The sequence below is a fragment of the Mastigoproctus giganteus genome, chromosome 10, assembly GCF_048544385.1.
Source record: "Mastigoproctus giganteus isolate SK-2022 chromosome 10, ASM4854438v1, whole genome shotgun sequence".
Lineage (NCBI taxonomy): Eukaryota > Metazoa > Arthropoda > Arachnida > Uropygi > Thelyphonidae > Mastigoproctus > Mastigoproctus giganteus.
The window spans coordinates 18,239,786-18,266,396 of NC_143584.1; the positions used below are offsets into that span (position 1 = coordinate 18,239,786).

The 26,611-nt window shown below is 38.4% G+C and overlaps 1 protein-coding gene across 2 annotated transcripts in view; it reads right to left on the reverse strand.

The window, feature by feature from the left end:
* The window catches only part of TH1 (negative elongation factor complex member TH1), a 157,035-nt gene that overhangs the window by 19,041 nt on the left and 111,383 nt on the right, over positions 1-26,611 (reverse strand). For both annotated transcript variants that reach the window (XM_090383793.1, XM_090383792.1), the window contains exon 13: positions 17,419-17,514. In XM_090383793.1, coding sequence (XP_090239919.1) covers positions 17,419-17,514 — 96 coding nt within the window. The remainder of the gene's footprint in view (positions 1-17,418; positions 17,515-26,611) is intronic.

Below are 26,611 nucleotides of genomic sequence, written 5' to 3' on the forward strand. Positions count from 1 at the left end.
TGTCAATGTTAAACTTCATTTGCAACCTCTCAGCCCATCTGCTCAACTTTTCTAAATTCTGTTGCAGCAGCTTAGTGTCATTATCAACCCTGCCAACCTTCATATTGTCTGCAAACTTGGACATTAAGCCTGATATACAATCATCAGTATCATTTATAAATACAGAAAACAACAATGGACCCAACACTGAACCCTGAGGGACTCTACTAATAACATTAGTCCAAGAAGAGCAGGGTGCATTGATTACGACTCTGTCTTCTCCCACTCAACCATCCCTTTATCCATAGCAGAAATTTGCCTCCAGTGTCGCACTGCTGCAATTTGTGCAGCAGTCTTCCATGTGCAAGTATCAAAAGCCTTTCTAAGATCCAAATATATGATATCAAAGTTATTCCCTGCATCCAGTTGCTTTGTGACCAGATCATAGTATCCAATCAATTGGTCAGACAAGACTTCCCCTTATAAACCCATGCTGTGTCTGAGCTATAACTGAAGTCTTGTTTAGATGATCCTGCGGTTCTTCTTTAACCAGTGCCTCCATTAATATCTTAGTATCCAATCAAATTGATCAGACAAGACCTCCCTTTAACAAACCCATGCTGTGTCTTAACTATTACTGCAGTCTTATCTAGATGATCCTGCAATGCTTCTTTAACCATTCTTGATTCCATTATTTTCCCTGGAACACAAGTTAAACTGAAAGCTCTGTAGTTACTTGTCACCCTTTGAACCCCCTTTGTGAATTGGTGATATATTTGCACACCTCCAGTCCATGGGGATCTCCCTGAGTCCAAGGAAGCTCTCATAATTATGGCTAAGGGTTTGCTTACTTCCTTTGCTGTCTCCTTTAATATAACTGGATAGATCCCTTCCACCCCAGGAGCCTTCCTTATGTTTAACTTCAACAATTTCTCCTCCACTTTGCTCTCAGTTATCACAAAATCACTTAGCTCCCTGTTAGCATTTGATAAACTTCTGGCACTCCCTTCATTGAATAACTCCTCATATGTGAATGTAGATGCAAAATATTCATTCAGTTTATCAGCTACTTGAGCATGATCATCAATAGTCAACCCATCTATGTTAAGTGTTTGAATCTGATTCATCCCTTTCCTTCTAGAGTTTACATAACTAAAGAACTCTTTGCTGTTTTTCTTTGCATCCTTTGCCAAAGATTTCTTGTAATCTTCCTTCACCTGCCTAACCTCCTTTGTGACTTGATTACAGACTAGTTTATACCTGCCACAGGCTTCTGTCACCTGATAATTTATATGCATTCCATGCATTTTTCTTCTCTGCCACGAGCCTCATTAATTCATCTGACATCCATTTAGGATGTCAGATGAATAACAGTCCTGGAAACCTTGAACAGTATTTCTTAGTTGGAATGAAAAGCCTAGTAGCCTCCAAGATTAAGTCCCTGAAGGCTTCCCATTTAGAATTCAATGTTGGTAACATCATAAGTTGATCCCACTGTACAGAATTTGAAAAACTGTATGGGACCTCTGTAGTCACCTTTTACGAAAGCAAAAGCCCTTCCCTTTAGATTTGATGGTAGTTACATCTAAGTAATTCCCACATTAGTACATTCTGTTCACTGGTTCCTTTATAGGCAAATTCTTAATGCAGAAATAATCACTGCTGAAATCAGATCAAGATTATTACTCCCTCTGGTTGCCTCTCAAACATGTTGCTGTAGAAAACAGTCATCCAGTAAATCCACAAAAGTCTTGCTAGTGTGTGAGTGACCAATCCACAAGTTCCAGTCAATATCTGGAAAGTTAAAATCCCTCATTATAAGACATTCTGATTTACTGGCCCACTCTATTTCTCTGCACAATTGCTCATCAGGTTCATTAGGCCTATAACATCTACTCTCATTTTTCCTTTCCCAGTGCTTATGTCACACCAAACAGACTCAACATTGCATTGCCCACCAACATCAATTGGATGCACTTCCTTAACTAACAGCATAACCGCTCCTTCCTATACACATTGTACTCCCCAAATTCCGATTCTGCACTGCTTATATCTGTGTGGCACCACGTCTCTGAAATCACAATATCTGCCTTTGATGTCTTGACTAGCACTTCAAACTCAAATTTATTAACTATACTTCTAACATTGGTGTACATGCAAGTATACATGCACCTGTTTCTTCTGTTACTTACCCTAACACAGCCCATGTATTTATTTCTTCCACTATGACTCCCAACAGTCCTGGAAATCTCCATTGCCTTGCTTTCCATGCTGCTGCTCATTCCAGTAGAAGCAGTGCAAGAATCACTTTTGCCTCTGCTTGTGGCCACTGTTAACCTTTTAGTCTGTGTATCCCCCCCCCCAAGCTAGCAGTTTTCCAACCCACCTAACACTGCCTTGATAGTATCAGCAAATATTCTTGCATCCTTTCTATTTAAGTGTACCCCATCCCTGTAGAAGCAGTCTCTCCTGTCAACAAGCACAGACCAGGCTGAAAAAAATTCTGTCCCTTGAGCCTTGCACAGTCTCTCCAGGGTCTAATTGATTGACAAGACTCTCATCATATACTCCCTCCTATCGTGTCTGGGCAGAATTGTAGACACTTTCACATTCAACCCTAACTCGTGACTTTTTTTCAACATCGACCTGCACTTGTTGAGTAAATCAGCAGATCTCTTACTCTTAATGTCATTAGTTCCAACGTGTACAACAACATCACCTTTTGTGCCCTTAAGATACTTAGCCACTTTTGAACACATTTATCCTTTAATGCATTGACTTGTTCCAATATGTATTTTGGGAATGCTTAACCATCAATAAATCTCTTACCTATGTTTATCTTCTTACTGGTGACACTTTTTGGTGTCCCCCAATTATTTACTAACCTTTTGCCACAGTTAGAAAATGGAACATTTTCATAAAATGTTAACTAGTAGTAGAGTTTTCAAATTCCATTGACTCTAAGCCCTTTTAAATTAAGCACCAGCTCTTGCCTACTGGTATATCAGTGAACATGAAACTACAATAGCTCAGCCTTAAGAACAAAAACTAGACATCTTGTTTCCTTATTCTAATGTTTATGTTATCAAGCACATCATGTTGCAATGACAATGCTAACAATGCAGCAAAAACTGTAAACTTGCTTAACTGCTGGCTACAGAACAGAGCATTCAAACACAATGATGTATTAAACCAAGTATAATAATGAGAAAGCATGTGTTTGACTAAACTGAAGTACAACTAATGTTTAGAAACAAATGCAGAGTATAATAACAGCTGTATCACTAATTTCTAAACAATAAGGATTATTTTGGATTATACAACAGCATGTGGATAAAGGAATACACAAATTAACCATAATAGTCGGGTAACAAATTGTGTTTCTGATTCTTTGAGGTTACAATTTCTAATCAAAGTTTGTAAAGTTCATCCTTGTTAGGCTTACCTTTCAGTTCATTTCTGTAAAAAATTACAATTAAGATTAATTAGAGGGAAATGCTACTCATTACAACTGTTATCCATGTTGTGATTACTAATATTGTTTTTAATCGAATAACATCACCAAGCAGGAAAATTCATTAATCATAAAAAAAAACTCAAATTCACTGCTGTGATTAGTTTTGGAGCTATTTGGCTTTTCATCAGATAACATGTAGCCTCAATTAGCACCTTATGTCAAATGATACTATGTTTATTTACCAAGTCTAAACAGGGAGGCCTATTGAGGCTACCTGTTATCTGATGAATAGCCAAATAGTTCCACCAAGTCACAATAGTACTCTCAAATTTTTAACAAATAACAGATTTGCCTTCTTGATCATGTTATTTGGTTAAAAACAGAATTAGTAACTATGTGTTGACTTATGCATAATATAGGTGTTTCCAAAGTGAATACAAGTCAGTTGTTTCAATTGACTGTTGGGAATACTGTCCCACCAGTTATAGAGACTGTTGGGACAATAATGTCCTCAGACAGTAAAGACAGAAAAACAATGCAGAGTAGCATTCATCACCTTGCTGTTTGTTTGTTATTTGGTTTTTAGGAGCATTAGCAACTAAGGCCATATTGCTCCGGGGATATGCAGTGGTCATTTTCTGACCTTTCCACATCCTCCATATTCTGTGTTCACGGGCTCGAACCCCGGTCTAATCAAGAAGTGTGCTACGCACTGCTGCTCCTGCCCACCTGGCTACAGAGGCGCCTTCATCATCACCTTGCTTCTTTACTAATTTGAAGGTATATTTAGACTTGCAGCAGGACTTTTGATAGTCTCAAAGAAATGCCTTATTAGAAGTATGCTGAAATATGAAACAATTACTCACATTATTACAAATCTATTTAAAGCACACACTTATTATATTTATTGATAACAGTAACAGCCATATAGTGAAAGAAGGCCACAGGCTTTTGCTGCACACAAATTATTTGCTTCACTCCTCGCATAGGTAACTATCCAGCACCTTTGAATTTATTCAAACTGTCAGCTGGATAGTTACACAACTACCTCCGAAGGCAACCTGTTTCAACAATCAACTACTTGCTACCAAAAAAAATAAACTTCCTATAATCTAGTCTAAACTTCTTCTCCTGTAATTTGAATTTAGGGCCCCTAGTTCTGGAATTCTTTATAACAGTGAAAATTCCACCTTCATTCATTTTACTAATCCCTCTCAGTGCCTTATAAACCTCTATTAGGCCACTTCTGAGGTGTCTGGTTGCCAAGCTCTGTAGCCAACATGCTCTGAGTCTTTCCTTATACGGCCACCCTTTTGCTGATCTCACCATGCAAGTTGCCCATCTTTGGACCCTCTCAAGAAGCTCTGTCTTTTTTTCAGATAAAGTCCCCATACTTGAACACAGTATTCCAAATGTGGTCTTACATCTGCCTTATACAGTGGGACTATAATCTTCAATATAATGTTCGATAAATTATCGATAGGACACCATCCTGGCTGCCTGTTTAACTGCTCAGAAAACTTCATATCTGCCCGTATTACAACTCCCAAATCACTTTCTTCCTCTTCTGTTTTTAATTCAATCTCACCAAGTTTATAATTTATTTTGGGATTGCTATTCCCCAAGTGTAAGACTTTCCATTTTTCTGCATTAAATCATAGTTGCCACTTTTCTGACCATTCTTGCAGCCTGTTCAAGTCATTCTGAAAGCATACTGCTTGGTACTGATCATGAACTACTCTAATCAGTCTTCACATCATTTGCAAGTTTTGGCATCAAGCCTTGTATCCCGTTGTCGATGTTGTTTATGAAAAATCAGAAACAAGAGTGGTCCAAGAACTGATCCTTGGGGACTCCACTTCTGACTTTTATATCAATCTGAAGAATTTTCATTAATCACAACCCTCTGCACTGCAGTCACTCAGCAATCCATCTTCTTCCAGTAATCTCAACATGTTCCAGCTTATACAGTACCTTCTGATGAGGGACTGAGTCAAATGCCTTACTAAAATTCAAATAAACTGTCGAAATTGTTCCCTACATCCAGCTCATAAGTAACTGTGTCAAAATTCTACTAAGTTAGTTAAACCTGATTTTCCTTTAACAAAACCATGCATTAGTCCGAATGCCATTTCTATCTAAACGTCCCTGGATTGCACTTCCCTGTAAGATTTTTCCTACCAACTTCACTCTTAGAACAGCCTTTATGTATTGGTGACATGTCGGCACTTCTCCAACCCAAAGGAATCTCCCCCAAGTCCAAAGGTTCCCTCATAATTAACTTTAGTGGTTCAATACATTCCCTGGCAGCTTCCTCAAAATTACTGGTTATATGTGATCAACTCCAGGAGCCTTACTTGCCTTTATGCTCAAATTTTTCTAATAAACAGTCATCTGTAATTTTGAAATCATTAATTTTGTATAACAGTCTTTGCACAGACTCTTCTCAGCATGAAGAGCCTGTTAAGTTCATCTGTAATGTCAGCTGGGCTGTCTAGGGCTTTTCCACACCTAATGCACAAGGGTCTAACCTAATTTTTTTTTTTTTTTTTTTTTGTTCCTTGTATTCACATACATGAAAAATGCCTTGTCCCCATTCTTTGCTCTCTCATATGCAGTCTTGGCCTCTCTAATTTATTTGTGGTACTATTACAAATCAATTTGTAGCTATTGTAGGCTTCAGTACTTTTCATCACTCTGTAATTATCCAATTCTGTCTTTTTCTGCTCTATTTGACTGGCCAGCTTTGCATTCATCCATCCATTTCAGCATCCTCCTCCAGCACTATTTTCTTAATGGTACGTATGTGTTCATGGCATTTGTGATTTTTGCTTTAAAGGATGTCCATAATTCAACTGTATTTGCCCGCACTCTGATCTGTCCAATTAATAGATGCCATATAGCACCTTAAACTGTCAAAATCCCCATGCCTTTACCTTTAACTACTGCAGCATATTTCTTCATCTTTCAACTGAAGACTGTATGATCACTACGTTCCAATGGTTCCTGTATTTTAAGTCCTGTGATGTCATCTAATTTGTGAGTAATAATGAGGTTAAGAATATTCTCACTCCTAGTATTCAATGTGGGAAACTTCAATCTGGGGCAGATCGAAGTCACCCACAACTAACATTTGTGTTTGCTTGCCCTTATCATATTCTTCACAATCTTGTGGTCTGTAGATTACTTCCACTCTTATTATACCTTTGCGCCCAACTAACTCACAACACAGATTCTATGCTGACAGAAGTAACTTCAGACTCAGAAAAAGCTCTTGATAACAAGCACGACATCATTACCCCTTCTATCTTCCTTATCTTTCCTAATTACATCATACATACCACAGTGGAACTCGCCATTCCCAATTTCTGGGCGGCAACATGTTTCTGTTAGCCCTATTATGTCAGCATTAGTTTTCCTAACCAGGAGTTCAAATTCAGCCATTTTATAGGCAAAACACCTGACATTACTGTAAACACAGTTAAGACTAACCATTCTTCTAGTTTACTACCCTGACACACCCTTGAAGTTATTTAGGCTTGTTTCCCTATCTTTATCATCTTGCTCATTTGAGAAACCACTGACAAAACTTTAACCACCAGAAAAGTTATATTTAAGCTACCAAACCTAAGTTATGAAGTTCCTGCCAAAAGATCGACAACAAAGGCTATCTGAATATTTAAGCTGTAGCTTTTCAAGTACTTTGTTAATTTAAATTGTGTAATATATTGTAAATTTAAATTTTCTAAAGTATTACAGAAATTACACTATTAACAAAACTTTAACCACTGGTGGAGTTAAATTTCAGTTACTGAACCGAACAAAAGTTAGAATTAGCATTAGTTGAGGCATATGATGCAAGAAAGCAAACTTACTGAGCATTAGCCAAAAGGAGGGAGGGGAACCCTTTCCATTTCACCCATCCGGTCACTCCAAATGTTTGTCTAGTTCAGCCTTAAATTTATTTAAGCTATCAACTTCCCGCTGACTAAAGACAAACTTCAGCACATTTATTCTACAACTGTCTTTCCTCAATTTGAATCTATGCCCCCTTAGGTTCTTAATGTGAGAAAGTGAAAGTATCCCATCAACATTGAGTCTGTTCAAACCATTCAAGGCCTTATACACCTCAATCCGATCACCTCGCAGGTGCCTAGTTTTCAGATGCTGCAATTTTAAGCCTCTTCTAGTAAAGAGAATCCTTTTGTTACTCTCACCAATCTTGTTGCCCTTATCTGCACTCATTCTAGCAACTCTATATCCTTCCTAAAATGAGGCCTCCACACCTGTACGCAGTACTCAAGGTGTGACCTGGCCATTTCTTCATACAAAGGTATAATCACCTCCTTGTCTCTGCTAGCAAAATTCCTATATATATCATTGGCAAAACTCCATGACCCGCTCTGGCAGCCTGTCTGCACTGCTCAGAGGACTTCATATCGGAGTGCACAATTACCCCCAGGTCTTTTTCATTCTCCACCTCCATGAGTGTAGTACCACACAGTTGGTACATTTCTCTTGGGTTACTGCTACCCATATGCAGTACTTTGCACTTGTCAATATTAAACATCAATTGCCACTTCTCAGCCCATCTACTTAACTTTTCTAGATCCTGTTGCAGTAGTATACTGTCTTTACTATCATTAACAACCCTGTCAACCTTTGTATCATCTGCACACTTGGACATTAAGCCTGATATACTTCACCGATATCATTAATAAATACACAAAACAACAATGGGCCCAGCACCAAACCTGGGGGACTCCACTAATAACATTAGTCCACATAGAGCAGTGTCCATTTATTACCACTCTCTGCTGTCTCCCACTAAACCATCCATTTTTCCATTGCAGCAACTTGTCCTTAATGCCATACCGCTCCAGTTTGTACAGCAGTCTTCCATGTGCAACAGTATCAAAAGCTTTCCTGAAATCCAAGTATATGATATCAAATTTATTTTTTGCATCCAGTTCCTTTGTGATCACATCATAGTATCCAATCAAATTGGTCAGACAAGGCTTCCCCTTAACAAACCCACACTGTGTCTGAGCTATTACTGCCATCTTGTCTAGGTGATCCAGTATGACCTCTTTAACCAGTGACTCCATTATTTCCCCCACAACAGAAGTTAAACTAACAGGTCTATAATTATTTGTCATCCTTTGAAACCTCTTTGTGAATTGGGGATACATTTGCACATCTCCAGTCCATGGGGACCTCCCCTGAATCTAAGGATTCTCTCAAAATTATGGCTAAGGGTTTGCTTACTTCCCTTGCTGCCTCCTTCAATATAAGTGGATAGATTCCATCTGTCCCAGGTGCCTTTTTTATGTTTAACTTCAACAATTTCTCCTCCACTCTGCTCTCCGTTATTACAAAATCATTTAGCTCCCTGTTAGAGTTTAGTAAACTTCTGTCCTCCCCTTCATTACAGAATTCCTCATTTGTGAATGTAGATGCAAAATATTCATTCAGTTTGTCATCTGAGCAGGATCATCAACAGTTGAGCCACCAACATCAAGTGGCCAAATCTGATTCATCCCCTTCCTTATAGAGTTTACACAAGTAAAGAAGCCTTTGTTGTTTTTCTTTTCATCCTTAGCCAAGGATTTCACGTAATCAGCCTATGCTTGCCTAACCTCCTTTGTGACTTGATTACAGACTAGCTTAGATCTGCCATAGGATTTTGTGTCACATGCTAATTTATATGCATCCCATGCATTTTTCTTCTCTTCTACGAGCCTCATTAGTTCATCTGACATCCAACTAAGCCTAAATCTTGAACAATATTTCTTAGTTGGTATGGAAAGCCCAGTAGCATCCAAGATAAATTTCCTGAAGGCCTTCCATTTAGAATGTGCTGTTTTTAACATCAGTTGATCCTACTGTATTGAATTCAAAAACTGCCTGAGACCACTGTAGTCACCTTTATTAAAACAAAAACCTTTATGGTAGTTACATCTTTAAGTAAATACCAAATCAGTAGACTGTGATTCATTTATCTGCAAATTCCTAATGCATGAGTCATGAGTTGGGAAAATGTGCTGAGAAGTGGCAACTGGAGTTTAACATTGACAAATGCAAAGTACTGCACTATATATCGGTAGCAATAACCGAAAAGAAACGTACCAACTGGGTGGTACTACACTACCTTGTATGGGATTCAACCCATACAAGGCCTTGAATGGGTTGAGCAAGCTGAATGCTGATGGGATTCTTCCTCAGACTAAGAACCTGAGGGGGCACAGTTTCAAATTGAGGAAAGATAGTTCTGGAATAAATGTGCAGAAATTTGCCTTTAGCCAGCGGGTAGTTGATTGGTGGAACAGGCTTCCATCTTTTGTTGTGGAAGCTAACAGCCTAAATAAAAAGGTTGAGCTGGACAGGCATTAATGCCATACTATGGGACACCGAAGACCAAGAACTTATCAAGCCCAAACCCCATTCCACAACAAGGCATAACTACACGAGCATAGCTACCTGTCCTCTCTAGCGGAGTCTCCCAAATTATATCTGAGAGCGGGTGCAACTTATGGATGTCTAACGTGGAGGTGACGAACAAACATCGGACCGGTCGCATTCCAGTTAGAATATCCAGTAAGAGGGCACATCGAACGCGTCATCAGATCATTATGTGAAAAGCAAATACTGTTCCAAGAGTAATCTCATCATAGTACAACCTTCTGTCGAAGTAAAAATTCGATGTTTTCTACAAAACATCAGGAGTGTCAAAAACAAACTAGATGGCCTATTTGATTTGCTTTCCTGCGCAGAGTACCACTTCATCATTCTAATTGAAACCTTGCTCAGAGATGAAATGGAAATTGCTGCCTTCACCTCAAATCTTGGCTATCACACGCTGGCTGCTAATAGAATTGGGAGACGAGGTGGCGGTGTAGCAATCTGTCAAAGGAATTCACTCCCCCTGATTAAGGCATCCACTTATCCAGGAGGTGACATAGAAGCTGTTCTTGGAATCTACCGAATTGCTGCTTTGTTGATCTCTGTGTGTGTGTGCCGTTTATTTCCCTCCACCGGTTTCTGAGGATTCTGTCCTTAATCTGACAGCATGGCTGTCATCCACAATCAATCATCGGCAAAAGCTCATCATCCTCGGAGACCTTAACCTTCCACTGCCAGCCACAAAGAAGCTCCTAGATACGCTGTCATTGAACATGTCGGAAATGGGCATTGGTCTTATTCATGTTCCTCCCTCACACGGCGATGCCACCCTGCAGCGCATCTTATCAAACTGTTTAGTAAAGGAAAACCTGACCATAACTGAGAACTTCCTCCCGTCCGATCACGTTCTGATTGCTGCAATGATATCTCTACAGGCACCTAAGGATGAACGAAAAGTTACTACCCTTTTCCAACTTTACCCATGGCACATACTGGCTGAGCTTAACATAAATGAGGCTGCCTACTGGCTTTCGAGATGGATGGAATTCATTGCAAGGTCTGCAATGTCCAAAACTCATCCTTAGTCCCCACTCAAAGCCATGGTGGAATGACCTCCTGACCAAGGCCTTTAGGGAAAAACAGGCAGCCCATGCCTCTTACAAGAAGTCGCCTTCACAAGAGTCATACGCCAAATTTTCCAAAGCAAGGATGGATTTCCAGAAGAGTAAACAATTTGCTATTGACAATTTCATGAACGGCCGGCTATCCAGGGGAAAACGTGTGTGGTCCACTAGTCATACTTGCACCCCTCTATCTTTAGATGTCCAGGAATGGTGTGAGCATGTGCTGCGTTTTAAGCGAGATCCCCTTGTGTCCGATGCATATCCTTGGAATGAAGAGTTTAACGTTTCTTCACCTTCTAGTAATACAGAAATTTCCGAAGAACAACTAATAAAAATAATAAATTCACTACCTGACAAGTCCAGCATAGGAATTGATGCAATACCTCTTTTTAGTCTAAAAATTGCTTCTTATTTCATCAGCAAGGAGCTCACGCAACTCTACAACAAAGTACTCAAATTTGCACAGGTGCCTTCAAGCTGGTTATCATACAGAATCGTGGCAGTTCCGAAAAAGCCTCATGCGAAAAGACCGGCTGACTTCTGGCCAATATCAATTGCCTCTCCCTTCCTGAAATGCCTCGAGAAGTGCATCTATGATGATGTAGCACTCGCAATCTTTGCGCATAGGCGAGAACATACCCATTATGCCATGCCTAATAGATCTACTGCAACCTGCCTACAGTCATTATCACAGAAAATACTTCACACCTGGAACGACAACGAAGATCTTCACACCATTTTTCTGGACATGAAATCTGCTTTCGACTCGGTCCAAATAACACCCCTTCTTGCCTTACTTGAGAGATTCTATGGGATATCCGGAAATATGCTCGAGATCCTCAATAATTTGATATCTAGGAGAATGCTTCACTTCAAAGGCGATGGCATTACAGTCACTAAAAGCGTCGAAGTAGGGATTCCACAAGGTGGTTCTCTCTCAGCCTTGTTATTTGCAGCAACATTCGTTCCACTAATGGATCAAATTCCAGCTTTCCTATCATATGCTGATGATATTGTTTGCTACTTGCCATGCTGGTGATTCACAAGAAAGACAAACTACCTCTGAATCTGTAAACAGCTACCTAAATACATTCTGTAAGTATGCTAAATTTTTTGGCCTGTCAGTCAATCCAGAGAAGTCAAACTATCTCATCTTTACGCCAAGTCGGATGACTTCTACTGATACTGCATCTTCTCTACTTCCGGAATTGGCAGGAAATGTTCTGATTCCCACAGACAGTGTCAAATTCCTAGGAGTAATCCTTGATGCCAATCTCTCCTATAAAAAACAAATCCAAGCTCAGTATTCCAAAGCCCCGAGAGCATTCTGGTGAATGAAAATTGATCTGTGCAAAACGCACAATAAGCAAATAATCAAGAAATACCTCGCAACTTACTTCTGTAGTGTACTCTCCTATGCCGTGGAAGTTTGGTCGGCGGCACCACCCACCAGCCTCAGGAAACTATGGGGCCTCGAATTCTGGGTGCTGAAGTGGGCCAACTTGTGGTAGCACCAGATCTACACAACATCTAAATCTACTCTCTGCTGCAACCTGCAATATATGCCCATAGTCCACAGAGCCCATGTGCTAAAAATAAAGTCATTCCTTCTTCTGTGCTCAGCTAAGCAGGATCACATCAACATCTGGAACACGGTTGGTTGGCGTTTGCCAGGCAGACATCTCCGTAGTACCCTCTCCTTGTGCTCAAGGCTCCAGCGGTTACAGAATTTCAAGAGTCACTTCTCAAATGTGACTCTGGACACTCTCAACATCGACATCGACCTGTGGACTATAGACAAGGCATATCGCAATGGCATCTTGTCCTATTTTGCTGTTTGTAAAGGACATTTATGTAAGTGCCGATCTTAGTTAGTTAACAGATATCATTTCATGTTCTGCTCAACTTGTAGTCTTTTTTCGCTGTAATTACTACTTCATTTTTACATTTTGATTATCATCTTTGCTTTGATCTATTAATTATTATTATTATTATTTTTTTTTATAAAACAAAATCACTTGTATAACCCATCTGGTTTTCTGTGTAAGGAATCACTATTGTATAAAATTTATCTTAATAAAGAATCTTATTATTATTATTTGGAATGAAATGGGAGTTTTTTTTTTTTTTTTTTTGGCTGATGCTGCATAAGCTTACTTTCTTGCATTGTATGCCTCTACTAATGCTAATCGCTGCTGATAATCAGATCAAGAGTATTACCCCTTCTGGATGCCCCTCGAACATGTTATTGAAAACAATCCTCCAATAAATCCATAAGTCTTCTTGCATGCAAGTGACCAACCCACAAGTTCCAGTCAATATCTGGAAAGTTAAAATCCCTCATTACAAGACATTCTGATTTACTGGCCCACTATTTTTCTGCACATTTATTCGTTGTACTCATCAGAGTTATTAGGCTTATAACACACTTCTACTCTCATTTTCCCTTTCCTAGTGTTTGTCACACCATACTGACTCAATATTGTACTCTCCACCCACGTCAACTGGATCCACTTCCTTAACTAACAGCATAACCTCCCTTCCTACCCTGTCTGTCCTTTCTGTATACATTGTACTCCCCAAATTCCAATTTTGCACTGCTTATAGTGCAGAATTGGAACTGGGTGGCACTCTGTGTCTGATATCCCAACAATATCTGCCTTTGATGCCTTGATCAGCATTTCAAATTTATTTACTATACTTCTAGCATTGGTGTACATGCACCTGTTTCTTCTCTTAGTTACCCTAACACAGCCCGTGTATTTACTTGTTCCATGATGACTCCCAGCAGCTCTTGAAATTCCCAGCAACTTGCTCTCTAGGCTGCTGCTCTTTACAATAGATGTAGTGCAAGATTGCTTTCGCCTCTGCCTGCGGCTACTGTTAATCTGTGAATCCCCCCAAGCTAGCAGTTTTCCGCCCCACTTAACATTGCCTCGATAGCATCAGCAAATATTCTTGCACCCTTTCTATTTAAGTTTATCTCATCCTTGTAGAAGCAGTCTGTCCTGTTAGCAAGCACATACTACACTGAAAAAGAATTCTACCTCATGAGCCTTGCACAATCTCTTCAAGGGCCAAATTGACTGACAAGGCTCTCATCAAATACTCCCACATATCATGAACTAGGGTTGAATTACAATTCAACCCTAGTTCACAACTTTTTTTCAACATTGACCTGTACTTGTTAATTAAATCTGCAGATCTCTTACTCTTAAGGTCATTAATGCCAATATGTACAACCATATCACCTTCTGTGCCCTTAAGATGATATCTGCTCCACAACTTCATCAACTTTTGCCCCTGGCAAACATACCCTGGTCTTGTTCCACCTATCCTTTTTGCATAATTTATTTCCCATCTCCCTGACAATAGAGTCATCAACAATAACTAGTTCCTGTGGGATCAGTGCATTCTGCCTTGGAGATTGCTTGATGGGCTCCCCCTTTTAATTCCTTCGAGGGCATCTACCTTTCACCTCAAACTCTCATAGATTCCCACCAGAACGGTGAGTTGGTGCCTAATTTCCTTACAGTCTCTGCACCTAGCACACACAAAGACATCCTCCTTGGCTAGATCATATCCTGTTCTAAACAGATCCGCAAACATTTCACATTTTGCGCATTTTTTTAGACTGTGATATGTTGGAGAATCTCCCCCTTCGGTTCTCCTCTGAGCTACAGCACTCTGGCTAATCTGTGCGCATTGCTTTGCGCTCTAGTCTGGGTCATGATTCATTTTAAGTACAATTTAATTAACAATGAAATTTAATAAGATTAATAAATTTTACTGATTAATTGATAATACTATACTAAGCTAACAGATTTCTAATACAGTGCTATGTATTTTGCTATCTAGTTTTACGTTAACTAGTTCGGAATATACATTGTATTGTATAACAATGGCTGCAAGTTACGAACGGTAAATTTAAGGACACTAAGTACTGAGTATTAACTTTCAAAATCACTATCTAAATTCAAAATAAACCAAGGAGCTTGACTAGAACTATAAGCTACTTATAGAACATAATTTAATATAATAATTAAGTCAATAAAACAGCTAAATATAATTAAAAACTTAGTGTTTGCCAGAGCTGCAAAATATTGTCCAACACATGGATATTTTACCGATACTGCCATACGCTTTATAAATACTTAACTAAATACAAAAAATAAACTAACTCCTGCATAACAGTATGAAGTCTAACTATATATTAACTACAGAGTTTAGTATATTAAGTAAAAAAAGAAATGCTCAAAATTATTCCAAAAACTAATCTGCTATATGGTTCTCAAATGCACAGCCTTAGTCTACAATCATGTGCTATACGTCTGTACAATGTACTATACGTCTGTACTGGTTGACGTCCGACGTCCAACCAATGAATCCATTTTAATCAATTTGTTAACTGATAATGGTTTCAATTAGAAATGAAAAATTTTAATAGCTTATTAAAAAAGCAATACATTAATAAAATAAAGTGCACACTTCTAGGGCCTCCTTAGGATGCATGTGCACACACTTTCTTTTACTATTACAGATTAATCATGCAAGAAATTTCTCACAAGGAAAATAACTTGTTCTACTCTTACTTTGTTAGTTTAGATAGGTTTGTTATTTACATTTCAATGCTATTTACCTGTTGAAGCATTCATACTTGTTTTCATGAAGGAATTATATTTACGATTAACAGTTCAGCAATTTTCACACACTCACATTTAGATAATTACATAATTTGTAATTTTTTTTTCAGGTTTTTTTTTTTTTAAATAATTTTAACTTTAATAGAACATTCCATACACACAATAAGTATGTTTTAATGCAGCTAAATAAATTTACACTTGGTGGGGTTGAATTAAAAACAGTGGAAGAGGAAAGGGATCTGGGAATTAAGATTCAGGCAGATATGAAGTTTTCTGAACAGTGTAAACAGGTAGACAAGAAAGCACATAGAAAGCACACACAACCAGTGGGTGGTTGGTTGGTGGAACAGACTTCCATCCCTTGTGGTGGAGGTTGATAGCCTAAATAAGTTTAAGGCTCAGCTGGACAGGTATTTTGAACGAACAGAGGGGTGAAGTGGAAGTGGTTTTTTTTTTTTTTTTGGCTGATGCTGCATAAGCTTGCTTTCTTGCATCAAATGCCTCTACTAATGCTAATGCTAATTCTATCAATGACTTATCAAATGTTATCCTGTAGAGATAGGGAAGTCATAATCCCACTGTATAAGGCAATTGTAAAAATATATTTGGAAAGCTGTGTTCAAGTATGGGGACTTCATCTGAAAAAAGACACTGAGCTTCTTGAAAGGGTCTAAAATGGGCAACTCGAATGACGAGATGAGCAAAAGGACAACCGTATGAGGAAAGACACCAATTAAGTGGGCAACAGAGCTTGGCAACTAGGCATCTCAGAGGTGACTTGATTGAGGTTTATAAACCTCTGAGAGGGATTGTTGTTATTTGGTTTTTAGGAGCATTAGCAACTAAGGCCATATTGCTCTGGGATATGCGGTGGTCATTCCCTGACCTTTCCACATCCTCCGTATTTGGTGGTGACGGGCTCGAACCCTGGTCTAATCAAGAAGCGTGTGCTACGCACTGCTGCTCCTTCCCACCTGGCTACGGAGGCACCGCCTGAGATGGATTAGTAAAATGAATGAAGATGGAATTTTCAGTGTTACACAGAATTCCAGAGCTTTACAACTTATAGAGGTTGAGGTTTAGATTAGATTGTAGGACGTTTTCTTTTAGCCAGAGTCATTGATTGCTGGAACAAGTTGCCCTTGCAGGTTTGAATAAATTCAAATGTCAATTGCATAGTTATCTGAGTGAGGAGGGAAGCATACAATTTGTATTTTCTTGTTTACTTTTTTTGCAGTACATCAAAAGCCTGTGACTTCCTTGCACTATATGGCAAATACTATAAGTTGCCAATTAATAGTGTATGGAGCGAAAAAGTTAGAATTTCTGTGTACATAACTAACACATGGAACATTTAAATGGGGGGTAAAATATCCAATGGACTAGAATAGATAATAGAGTCATGGTTGACTATATTGTCCTAAAGAGCTACATCTTGGATTACAATTACACTTGGTCTTTTTCACTGATATTACCTTGAGTGTGGTATTAACCACTGAATATTTTATTCTTAGATATAAAGAATTGTATGTTTATTATTTTTTAACTGTGTGCTTTCTTACAACAGACTAATTACCCTTCTATACAAATACACTTTCTAGCTATATATATATATTTATTTTTTATTGCTATATAATAATTACAGACAATAAATTTATAATACTATACTATGTAAGCAAAAATATTTTGTATTAATACAAAATGAATGAAAAATTTGTGTATACAGTACAAATGCTACTAAAAAATAGCACAAGTTTTATTAGTTGCATAAATTATTAAAGAAAAAAAGAAAAGAAAAAAAAAAAAGGCTTACTTGAACCAGAACATCAAGTTCTTCCTGAGGAGATTCAAAAAGACGAATTAAGAGATCAAGCACTTTCTGGTGAAGAGTTGTGTGACATGCAGCAACCTGCAGTATGCAAAACATCATAATGTGTTATTTTATTCAAAATTATGGCTCAGATCTAGCAAGATACTTATCTATTACACATACAAGATATAAGAAAAATTTTCCAGGACTAAATTCATGAAAAATATCTGAACATTGAATACGAAAAATTTATCTTGTAACCTAGAATGTTACCAAAACAGACCTTTCACATTTCAGTTGAATAATGTACGAAATCCAAAGAAGAAAAAATTAGTCAAGAAACACTTGTCATGATGAACCGAAGACGACAAATGAAGAGCAAGAAAAACACTGACAGGGAGAAAATTGAGTATACTGAGTTATGCAAAGCCATTAGAAAGAGACTCAGAGAGGACATAAGCAGATTTAACACAAGAAAAGTAGAACAAGGATTAAGGGAAAACAAAAGATTTAAATCAGCAGCCATTAGCAGTAATACAGAAAGACAAATGATACTGAAACTGAAGAATAGCGATGGTATACTTATAAACAGCAGAGAAGGCATAATTCAAATAGCAGAAGACTACTACAGAGAATTATACAAGGAGCAGGGGAATGATGCCAGCAGTGGGGAAGATGGATTGCAAAGTAGCAACACATACGACATACCCGATATTCTTCCTGATGAGGTAGAACATGCATTGAAGAAAATGAAGAATCAGAAAGCCCCGGGGGAAGATGAAGTTACTGTACAGTTGTTAAAATTGGGAGGAAGAGACATAACACAAAAACTGGCAAGGCTCTTCACGAAGTGCATTAGAAAAGGGGTGATGCCTAAGCAGTGGAATAATGCAATCATAGTTTTGCTGCATAAGAAAGGAGATAAATCAGAAATTGGAAATTATAGACCAATTAGCTTGTTATCCCATATCTACAAGTTGTTCACAAGGGTCATTACTAACAGATTAGAAAGAATACTTGATGAGAATCAACCAAAAGAGCAAGCTGGCTTTAGGACAGGATTCTCAACTATGGATCACCTTCACGTAATATCACAGCTAATGGAGAAAGCAAATGAATATAAAACACCATTATGCCTAGCATTTGTGGATTATGAAAAGGCATTTGACTCCATACAGCATAAGGCAATGTTTTGGGCACTGGAAAGACAAGGCATAGATACCCCATATATTATGATTTTGAAGAAAATATATGAGAGTGCTACCTCCTTTATTAGACTAGACAAAGACAGTAGGAAATTTAAAATCGAGAAAGGAGTTCGACAAGGAGACACAATATCTCCGAAGCTGTTTACTGCTGCCCTTGAGGAAGCTTTCAGAAGATTAGACTGGTCGCAGAAAGGAGTCAATGTGAACGGAGAGTACCTAAACCATTTACGATTTGCAGATGACATTGTGGTCATAAGCCACGATCCCAAAGAATTGGAGGAAAATCTTAATCAGTTATGCACAGTTAGTAAGGATTTTGGACTACAGATGAATATGGCTAAAACAAAAGTAATGATGAACAAGTATGCCACAGAAAGGGAAATAATGATTGAAGGAGCAGTAATTGAAAAGGTGGAGTCATATACTTATCTGGGATAAGTTATTAGCTGTAATAATGATAAATGGCTGGAAGTCAAGAGAAGAATAAATTTTGGATGGATAGCATTCAGGAAATATAGTCACATACTGAAGAGCAATATCCCAGTCTGTCTGAAACGTAAAATAATGAACGAATGTATACTCCCCACCATGACTTATGGAAGTGAAACTTGGGCACTCACCAAAAGAATGGAAGAGAAGCTGAGAACTACACAGCGAAGAATGGAACGAATTATATTGGGAATCAGACTGTTAGATAAGAAGAGAAACACATGGATTAGGCGGCAAACTCAAGTAAAGGACATTCTCATCAAAGCTAAAGAACTAAAATGGCCTTGGGCAGGACACAGCTCGAAGACATGATGACAGATGGACTAAGAAAATAACAGAATGGTATCCAAGAGGAGCTAGAAGAAAACCTGGAAGACAAAGGCGGAGATGGATAGATGAAATTCATGAGTTTGTGGGTAGTAAATGGATGGCCAGTGCTCAAACAGAAGGAACTGGAAAGTTGCTGGAGAGGCCTTCATCCTGCAGTGGATTGAAAATGGCCGATGATGATGAATGTACGATTGGTTTATTTTTATCTATTGATGACAATAAGCAATTTTTTTTTTGTTTTTTAGAATGTTGCTTTTTGAACAAAGATTAATAAAATTTTGCTTTTTGTTAAATAAATAAATTTCAGAGATTTTTGAAGAATATGGTGGTGTGGGCAACCATGGGATGCATATAAATTATCAGGTGACACAGAAGCCTATGGCAGATACAAGCTAGTCTGTAATCAAGTCACAATGGAGGTTAGGGAGGCGAAGGCAGATTATGAAAAATCTTTGGCAAATGATGCAAAGGAAAACAGCAAAGAGTTCTTTACTTATGTAAACTCTAGAAGGAAAGGGATGAATCAGATTGGTCCACTTAACATAGATGGTTTAACTATTGATGATCATGCTCAGGTAGCTGATAAACTGAATGAGTATTTTGCATATACAATTCACATCAGGAGTTATTCAAGAAGGAGAATGCCAGAAGCTTATCAAACTCTAATACGGAGCTAAGTGATTTTGTAATAACTGAGACCAAAGTGGAGGAGAAATTGTTGAAGTTAAATATAAGGAAGGCACCTGGGGAGGATGGGATCTATCCAGTTATATTAAAGGAGGCAGCAAAAGAAGTAAGCAAAACCTTAGCCATAATTATGAGAACTTCTTTAGATTCAGGGGAGGTCCCCATGGACTGGAGGTGTGCAAATGTATCCCCAATTCACAAAAGGTGACAAGTAACTATAGACTTGTTAGTTTAACTTGTGTTCTGCAGAAAATAATGGAGTCACTGGTTAAAGACACATTGTAGGATCATCTAGACAAGAATGCAGTAGTAGTTAAGACAGAGCATGGGTTTGTTAAGGGGAAGTCTGGTCTGACCAATTTGATTGGATACTATGATGTGGTCAGAAAGGAACTGGATGCAAAAAAATAATTTTGATATCATATACTTAGATTTCAGGAAAGCTTTTGATACTGTTGCACATGGAAGACTGCTGTACAAATTGGAGCTGTATGGCATTAAGGGCAAATTGCTACAATGGATAAAGGATGGTTGAGTGGGAGACGACAAAGAGTGGTAATGAATGGACGCTACTCTTCATGGACAAATGTTATTAGTGGAGTTCCCCAGGGTTTGGTGCTGGGCCCATTGTTGTTTTGTGTATTCATCAATGATATTGATGAGGGCATATCAGGCTTAATGTCCAAGTCTGCAGATGATACAAAGAGTGGCAGAGTTGTTAATGACAATAAAGACAGTATGGTACTGCAACCAGATCCAGATAAGTTGGGCAAATGGGCCGGGAAATGGCAACTGAAGTTTAATATTGTCAAATGCAAAGTACTGCATATAGGTAGCAGTAACCGAAGAGAAACATACCAACTGTTTGGTACTACACTCAGGGAAGTGGAGAGTGAAAAAGACCTAAGGGTAATTGTGCAATCATATATGAAGTTTACTGAGCAGTGCAGACAGGTGCCAGAGCAGGTCATGGAGTCTTGTCAATAATATATAGGAATTTTGCTAGCAGGGACAAGGAGGTGATTATCCCATTGTACAAGGCAATGGTCAGGCCACACCTTGAAGGCCTCATTTTAGGAAGGATGTAGAGTTGCTAGAACAAGTACAAAGAAGGGCAACAAGATTGGTGAGGGGAACAAAGGGGTGCCCTTATCAAGATAGGCTTAAGTTCTGCAAACTGCAGCACCTGGAAACTAGGCACATGTGAGGTTATCTGATTAAGGTGTATAAGGCCTTGAACTGGTTGAGCAAGCTGAATGCTTATGGGATTCTTTCTCTTGCTCAGATTAAGAACCTGAGGGGGCATAGATTCAAACTGAGGAAAGACAGTTGTAGAATATATGTGCAGAAATTTGCCTTTAGCCAGCGGGTAGTTGATTGCTGGAACCGACTTCCATCTCTTATTGCGGAAGTTGATAGCTTAAATAAATTTAAGGCTGAGCTGGATAAGCATTTGGAGGTGAATAGATGAGTGAAATGGGAGGGTTTTTTTTTTTTTTTTTTTTTTTTGGCTGATGCTGCATAAGCTTGCTTTCTTGCATCATATGCCTCTGCTAATGCTAATGGGCTTTATCACTGAGGATATGTAAGGTGTGGGCAACCATGCACACGAGCAAATAACTAACTTGTCTCCTACATTAGAAGCAATAGTGGCTGAAGACAAATTCTCAGGTTGAAACAGTTTTCAAGTCGTCATATCTGATATTTTAAACATGAAAAGATTACTGCAACTCCTTTGTTTCCAAGTTTTTAACAGCAGACAAAAACAAGTGTTGAAATTTGAAAAGAACTTGTTGAAATTTGTGATTGTGATCCAGGATTTCCTAACAGGATATGAAGCATGGTATTTTATAATCCACAGACAGAATGTCAATCCTTCATATGGAAGGCGCCTCCGTAGCCAGGTGGGAAGGAGCAGCAGTGCGTAGCACACGCTTCTTGATTAGACCGGGGTTTGAGCCCGTCACCACCAAATACGGAGGATGCGGAAAGGTCAGGGAATGACCACTGCATATCCCTGGAGCAATATGGCCTTAGTTGCTAATGCTCCTAAAAACCAAATAACAACAACAACCTTCATATGGAGTTTGCTTTACACTTGCAATACATTCTTGTGTAGGAATGGACTGATCTGTGACACCCACTGGTGAAGGCTCAAAGTCAAGAATGGCTGATACAACATTGTAGTTTGTGTGGTGATCAATGTTTCAGTGTCTACGAGGAATAACAGGTTGGTGTCAAGATCTTTCTGACTTTGAATGTGTAATGATTTTGGGGGAAAGATGTGCAAGTACCAGTATCTCGGCAATGGCCAATATGGTTAAGTGTTGGAAATTGGTGAAATAATGAGCACTTAAATCTGCGGGGGAGTGAAATCTGCCGTTAATTTCTTAGAGTTACAGATTATTATTAGCATATGGTGAAAGAAAGTCTAAGGCTTATGCTGCACCAGCCAAAAAAATTTCTGAATTACCCTGTGTGTGTGTGTGTGTGTGTGTGTGTGTGTGTGAGAGAGAGAGAGAGAGAGAGAGAGAGAGAGAGAGAGAGAGAGAGAGAGAGAGAGAGAGAGAGAGAGAGAGAGAGAGAGAGAGAGAAAATGAACAAGAATCAGAAATAGAAGGAAATCACCAAGAAAGAGAAGAATGATGATATCCGGCTCAGGACTCTGGGTGTGCCAAGTCCATACTCAACAGATGTGAGCCTCTGGAGTATTACAGATATATCATGGTACGTCCTGAAACCACTTCTTCAGTGACTGTAAAGACAGCAGAACTGGTAAATTAGGGTGATATGATTTTCATAAAGTTAATTTTTACTACACATTTCTTATTTGTTAAGGTTAAGGTTTTGTCTTGAATTAGTTAACAGTTTTAAATAATTTTATATTAGTTATTAATTAGGTAAATAAGATTAATAATAAATCAATTAACATTAAGTAAATGAATAATTATGAATACTTACACTCCTGTAATGCTGTTCTTGTACCATTAGTTTAAGAGTACAGTACAAAACATATGAATATAATGAATTGTAATCCATTGTCCTGGTATGTGAGGCTGATGTTATCGTAAGGACAGCATCTGGAGTGTAAGTATTCATAATTATCCATTTACTTAATGTTAACTGATTTATCATTAATCTTATTAACCAAATTAATAACTAATGTAAAATTATTTAACACTGTTAAAACTTCATTCTTTACATGATGTTTGCTAATAGCTGTAAACTAATTCAAGACAAAACTTTAACAAATAAGAAATGTGTAATCAAAGTAATGTTTTTTATGTGTAATAAGAATTAGCAACTTTAAGAAAATCATATCACTATAATTTATCAGTTCTGATGTCTTTGCAGTCACTGAAGAAGTGGTACATGAAGTACCACAAAATGTCTGAGAATAATCTATAAATCTTTATGAAATTAAAGGCAGATTTCACATTGCAAGTTTAAGTGCTCATTATTTTACCAATTTTCAGTTCTTGATACGCTTATGCACCATGCTGCTAAAAGAATATTTAAGATCTGTATATGATTAGGTGCTCTTGTTCTATGCTGTCACGATTCTACTAACTGGCTCAAAGCAGTCAAACAACCAGGCAAAGGTCACACGCAGGACAGCCGTGTGTGGTCAACACCCCAAGGTGAGCATTGTGTGCCTTGTCTCATGACACAGCACAATGGCCCAGCTAACCACTCAGTAAATGTAGGAATAGCAAAACCAATATCCACACAGACTATATACTAGACATTGTCTGTGTGGATATTGGTCTCACATTGATATCCATGCTCTCTGAGACACAAGAAGCTGCATCTTGCATGGACATGTCAGCACCCACATTGGACCACTGATGTGGAAATTTGTTGTCTGGTCTGATGAATCCAGTTTCCAACTCTATCATGCTGATGGGCGTATTTGCATTTGGAGAAAACATGAGGCGATTAAATCTGGATGCACTGTTGGTGTTCAACAGCAGGCAGTGGTTTGGGGTCTGTTTTTGTGGCATGTCCTGGGTCTTCAGATCACTGATAATTTATGACCTGATGGGAATGCCTACCTTTCTGTCATTGCTGACTGAGTACACCCTTTTATGGTGACAGTGTATGAGACAACTGCGGCATCTATCAATGAGACAACCTGCTGTGCCACAAGGCCCGGCAGGTTGCTAAGTAGTTTCAGGAACATGACAACAAATTCTCTCTCCTCCCATGGCTGCCCAACTCACTGATCTAAACCCAATTGAGCATGTTTGGGACCTACTTGAAGAGGACTTTCAATGCCACAACCACTAACTTGACACACACACACACACACACACACACACACACACACACACACACACACACACACACACACTGTGCAATGTTGCAGGATGTCCTGGGGTAGTACTACCACAGGACATCTTATGGAGTCCATACCAAGATGTGTACAGGCTGTATTATAGGCAAAAGGTGGCCCCATAATCTTTACTGATACAAAGTCAACTCAGTGTATATTTACCTATTTTATGTAAAAATTAAAAACATGAAACGAACAATACTTTATTTCTGGAAATAATAGCAAGTTGTATATTGAGAAGAAACAATTGTTTACAAAACTGCTATAAACAAAAATATTAACAAAAGTTGTTGTGCACAACCTGTCAACTTCTTCCCACGTATGTTCTGATTAAATAACCGTTCAATTCCAAAACTATGCAATTAGAACTGTGTCTATATATATATGCAGAGTATCAACTCTGCGGTACTACACTGACAGTGGTGGAGAATGAAAAGGACCTGGGGGTAATTGTGCAGGCAGATATGAAGTTCTCTGAGCAGTGCAGACGAGCTGCAAGAGTAGCTCATGGTGTCTTGTCAATGATATACAGGAATTTTTCTAGCAGGGATAAGGAGGTGATTATTCCCTTGTATAAGGCAATGGTTAGGCCACATCTTGAGTACTGTATACAGGTCTGGAGGCCTCATTTCAAGAAGGATGTAGAGCTGCTGGAACGGGTACAGAGAAGGGCAACAAGATTAGTGAATGGAACAAAGGGTTACTCTTACGAAGAAAGGCTTAAGTTTTGCAAATTACAGAGTCTGGAGACTAGGCACCGGCGAGGTGATCTGATAGAGGTGTATAAGGCTTTGAATGGTTTGAGCATGCTCAATGCCAATGGGATTCTTCATCTTGCTCAGAATAATCAGCTCAGAGGGCATAAATTCAAATTGAGGAAGGACGGATGTCGGATAGATGTGCGGAAATTTGCCTTTGGCCAGCGGGTGGTTGGTTGGTGGAACCGACTTCCATCACTTGTTGTTGAAGTTGATAGCCTAAACAAATTTAAGGCTCAACTGGACAGGTATTTCGATCGAACGGACGGGTGAAATGGGAGTGGTGTTTTTTTTTTTTTTTTTTTTTTTTGGCTGATGCTGAATAAGCTTGCTTTCTTGCATCATATGCCTCTACTATTGCTAATGCTAAGTTAAGAGAGTTATAGCCATTTACCTTGAAACAACAATTAATATGCAATCAGTATTTCAAAATAGCACAGAGGAGGTGCTGTATGCACACTAATGTTAGGAAAATTTTCCAGTAAAGCAAAAGTTATGTCAATATTGAAAACAAACACAAAGGAACTATCAAAAAAGGACTTTGAAGCTTTTTTTGAAAACACATAATAGATGGAAAATATGTGTAAATAGCAAGGTCATTATAATGACATAGGATTGTAGGAGTATTTCAACATGGTAAAAAAAGTAAACCAGCCATTATCAATGCTTCCTCAACAAGTCATGTTGAGGGAAATGGACCATAATCTGCCACACTGGTTCAGTGCTTGTTGGCAGAGCTACTGTATTTAGCAGTCAGGGGCTTTAACCCCAGTCTACTCAAAGAGCGTGTATTACTGCACTACTGCTCCTGAGCACTTGGCTATGGCGACCCTCATGGTAGCTGAAACCAAATTAAAAGTAATGTTATCTGTGTTCCATTTCGATCATGAACAAAGAGACATTCTATTCTCACCGATGACTCAGAACAGTGTATTTGGGCTGATATTTGTTACATACAGTTCTTAGATGTTATCTAAGTAGCTAATATCTCTTTAAGGACTATTAATATTAGCAAAAGTTGTGCAGAACCTGTTAACTTTTTTCCATGTATATTCTGACAAATTACTTACACATTTTGTAAATAATTACCCATAGAAAACAATGCAATAACGCTGGATTACGTTCTGGATAAGACTATCAATTTTTCACATGTATATATTTTAATATTAGTAGGTTTATAGTACTTTTAGAATGACTATAATAACATACAAAAGGATTTAATATGTATATACATAATATACATTAAATGTAGTATGAAGGTATAAGTATGCTAATAACTATCCATGAAAAAATGAATAGTTACACATCCAATAAGAATGGTCAGAATACTGGGAAGATGTTTAATAATCCATGTGCACCCCTAAATTGAACACACCTATTCATGTGGC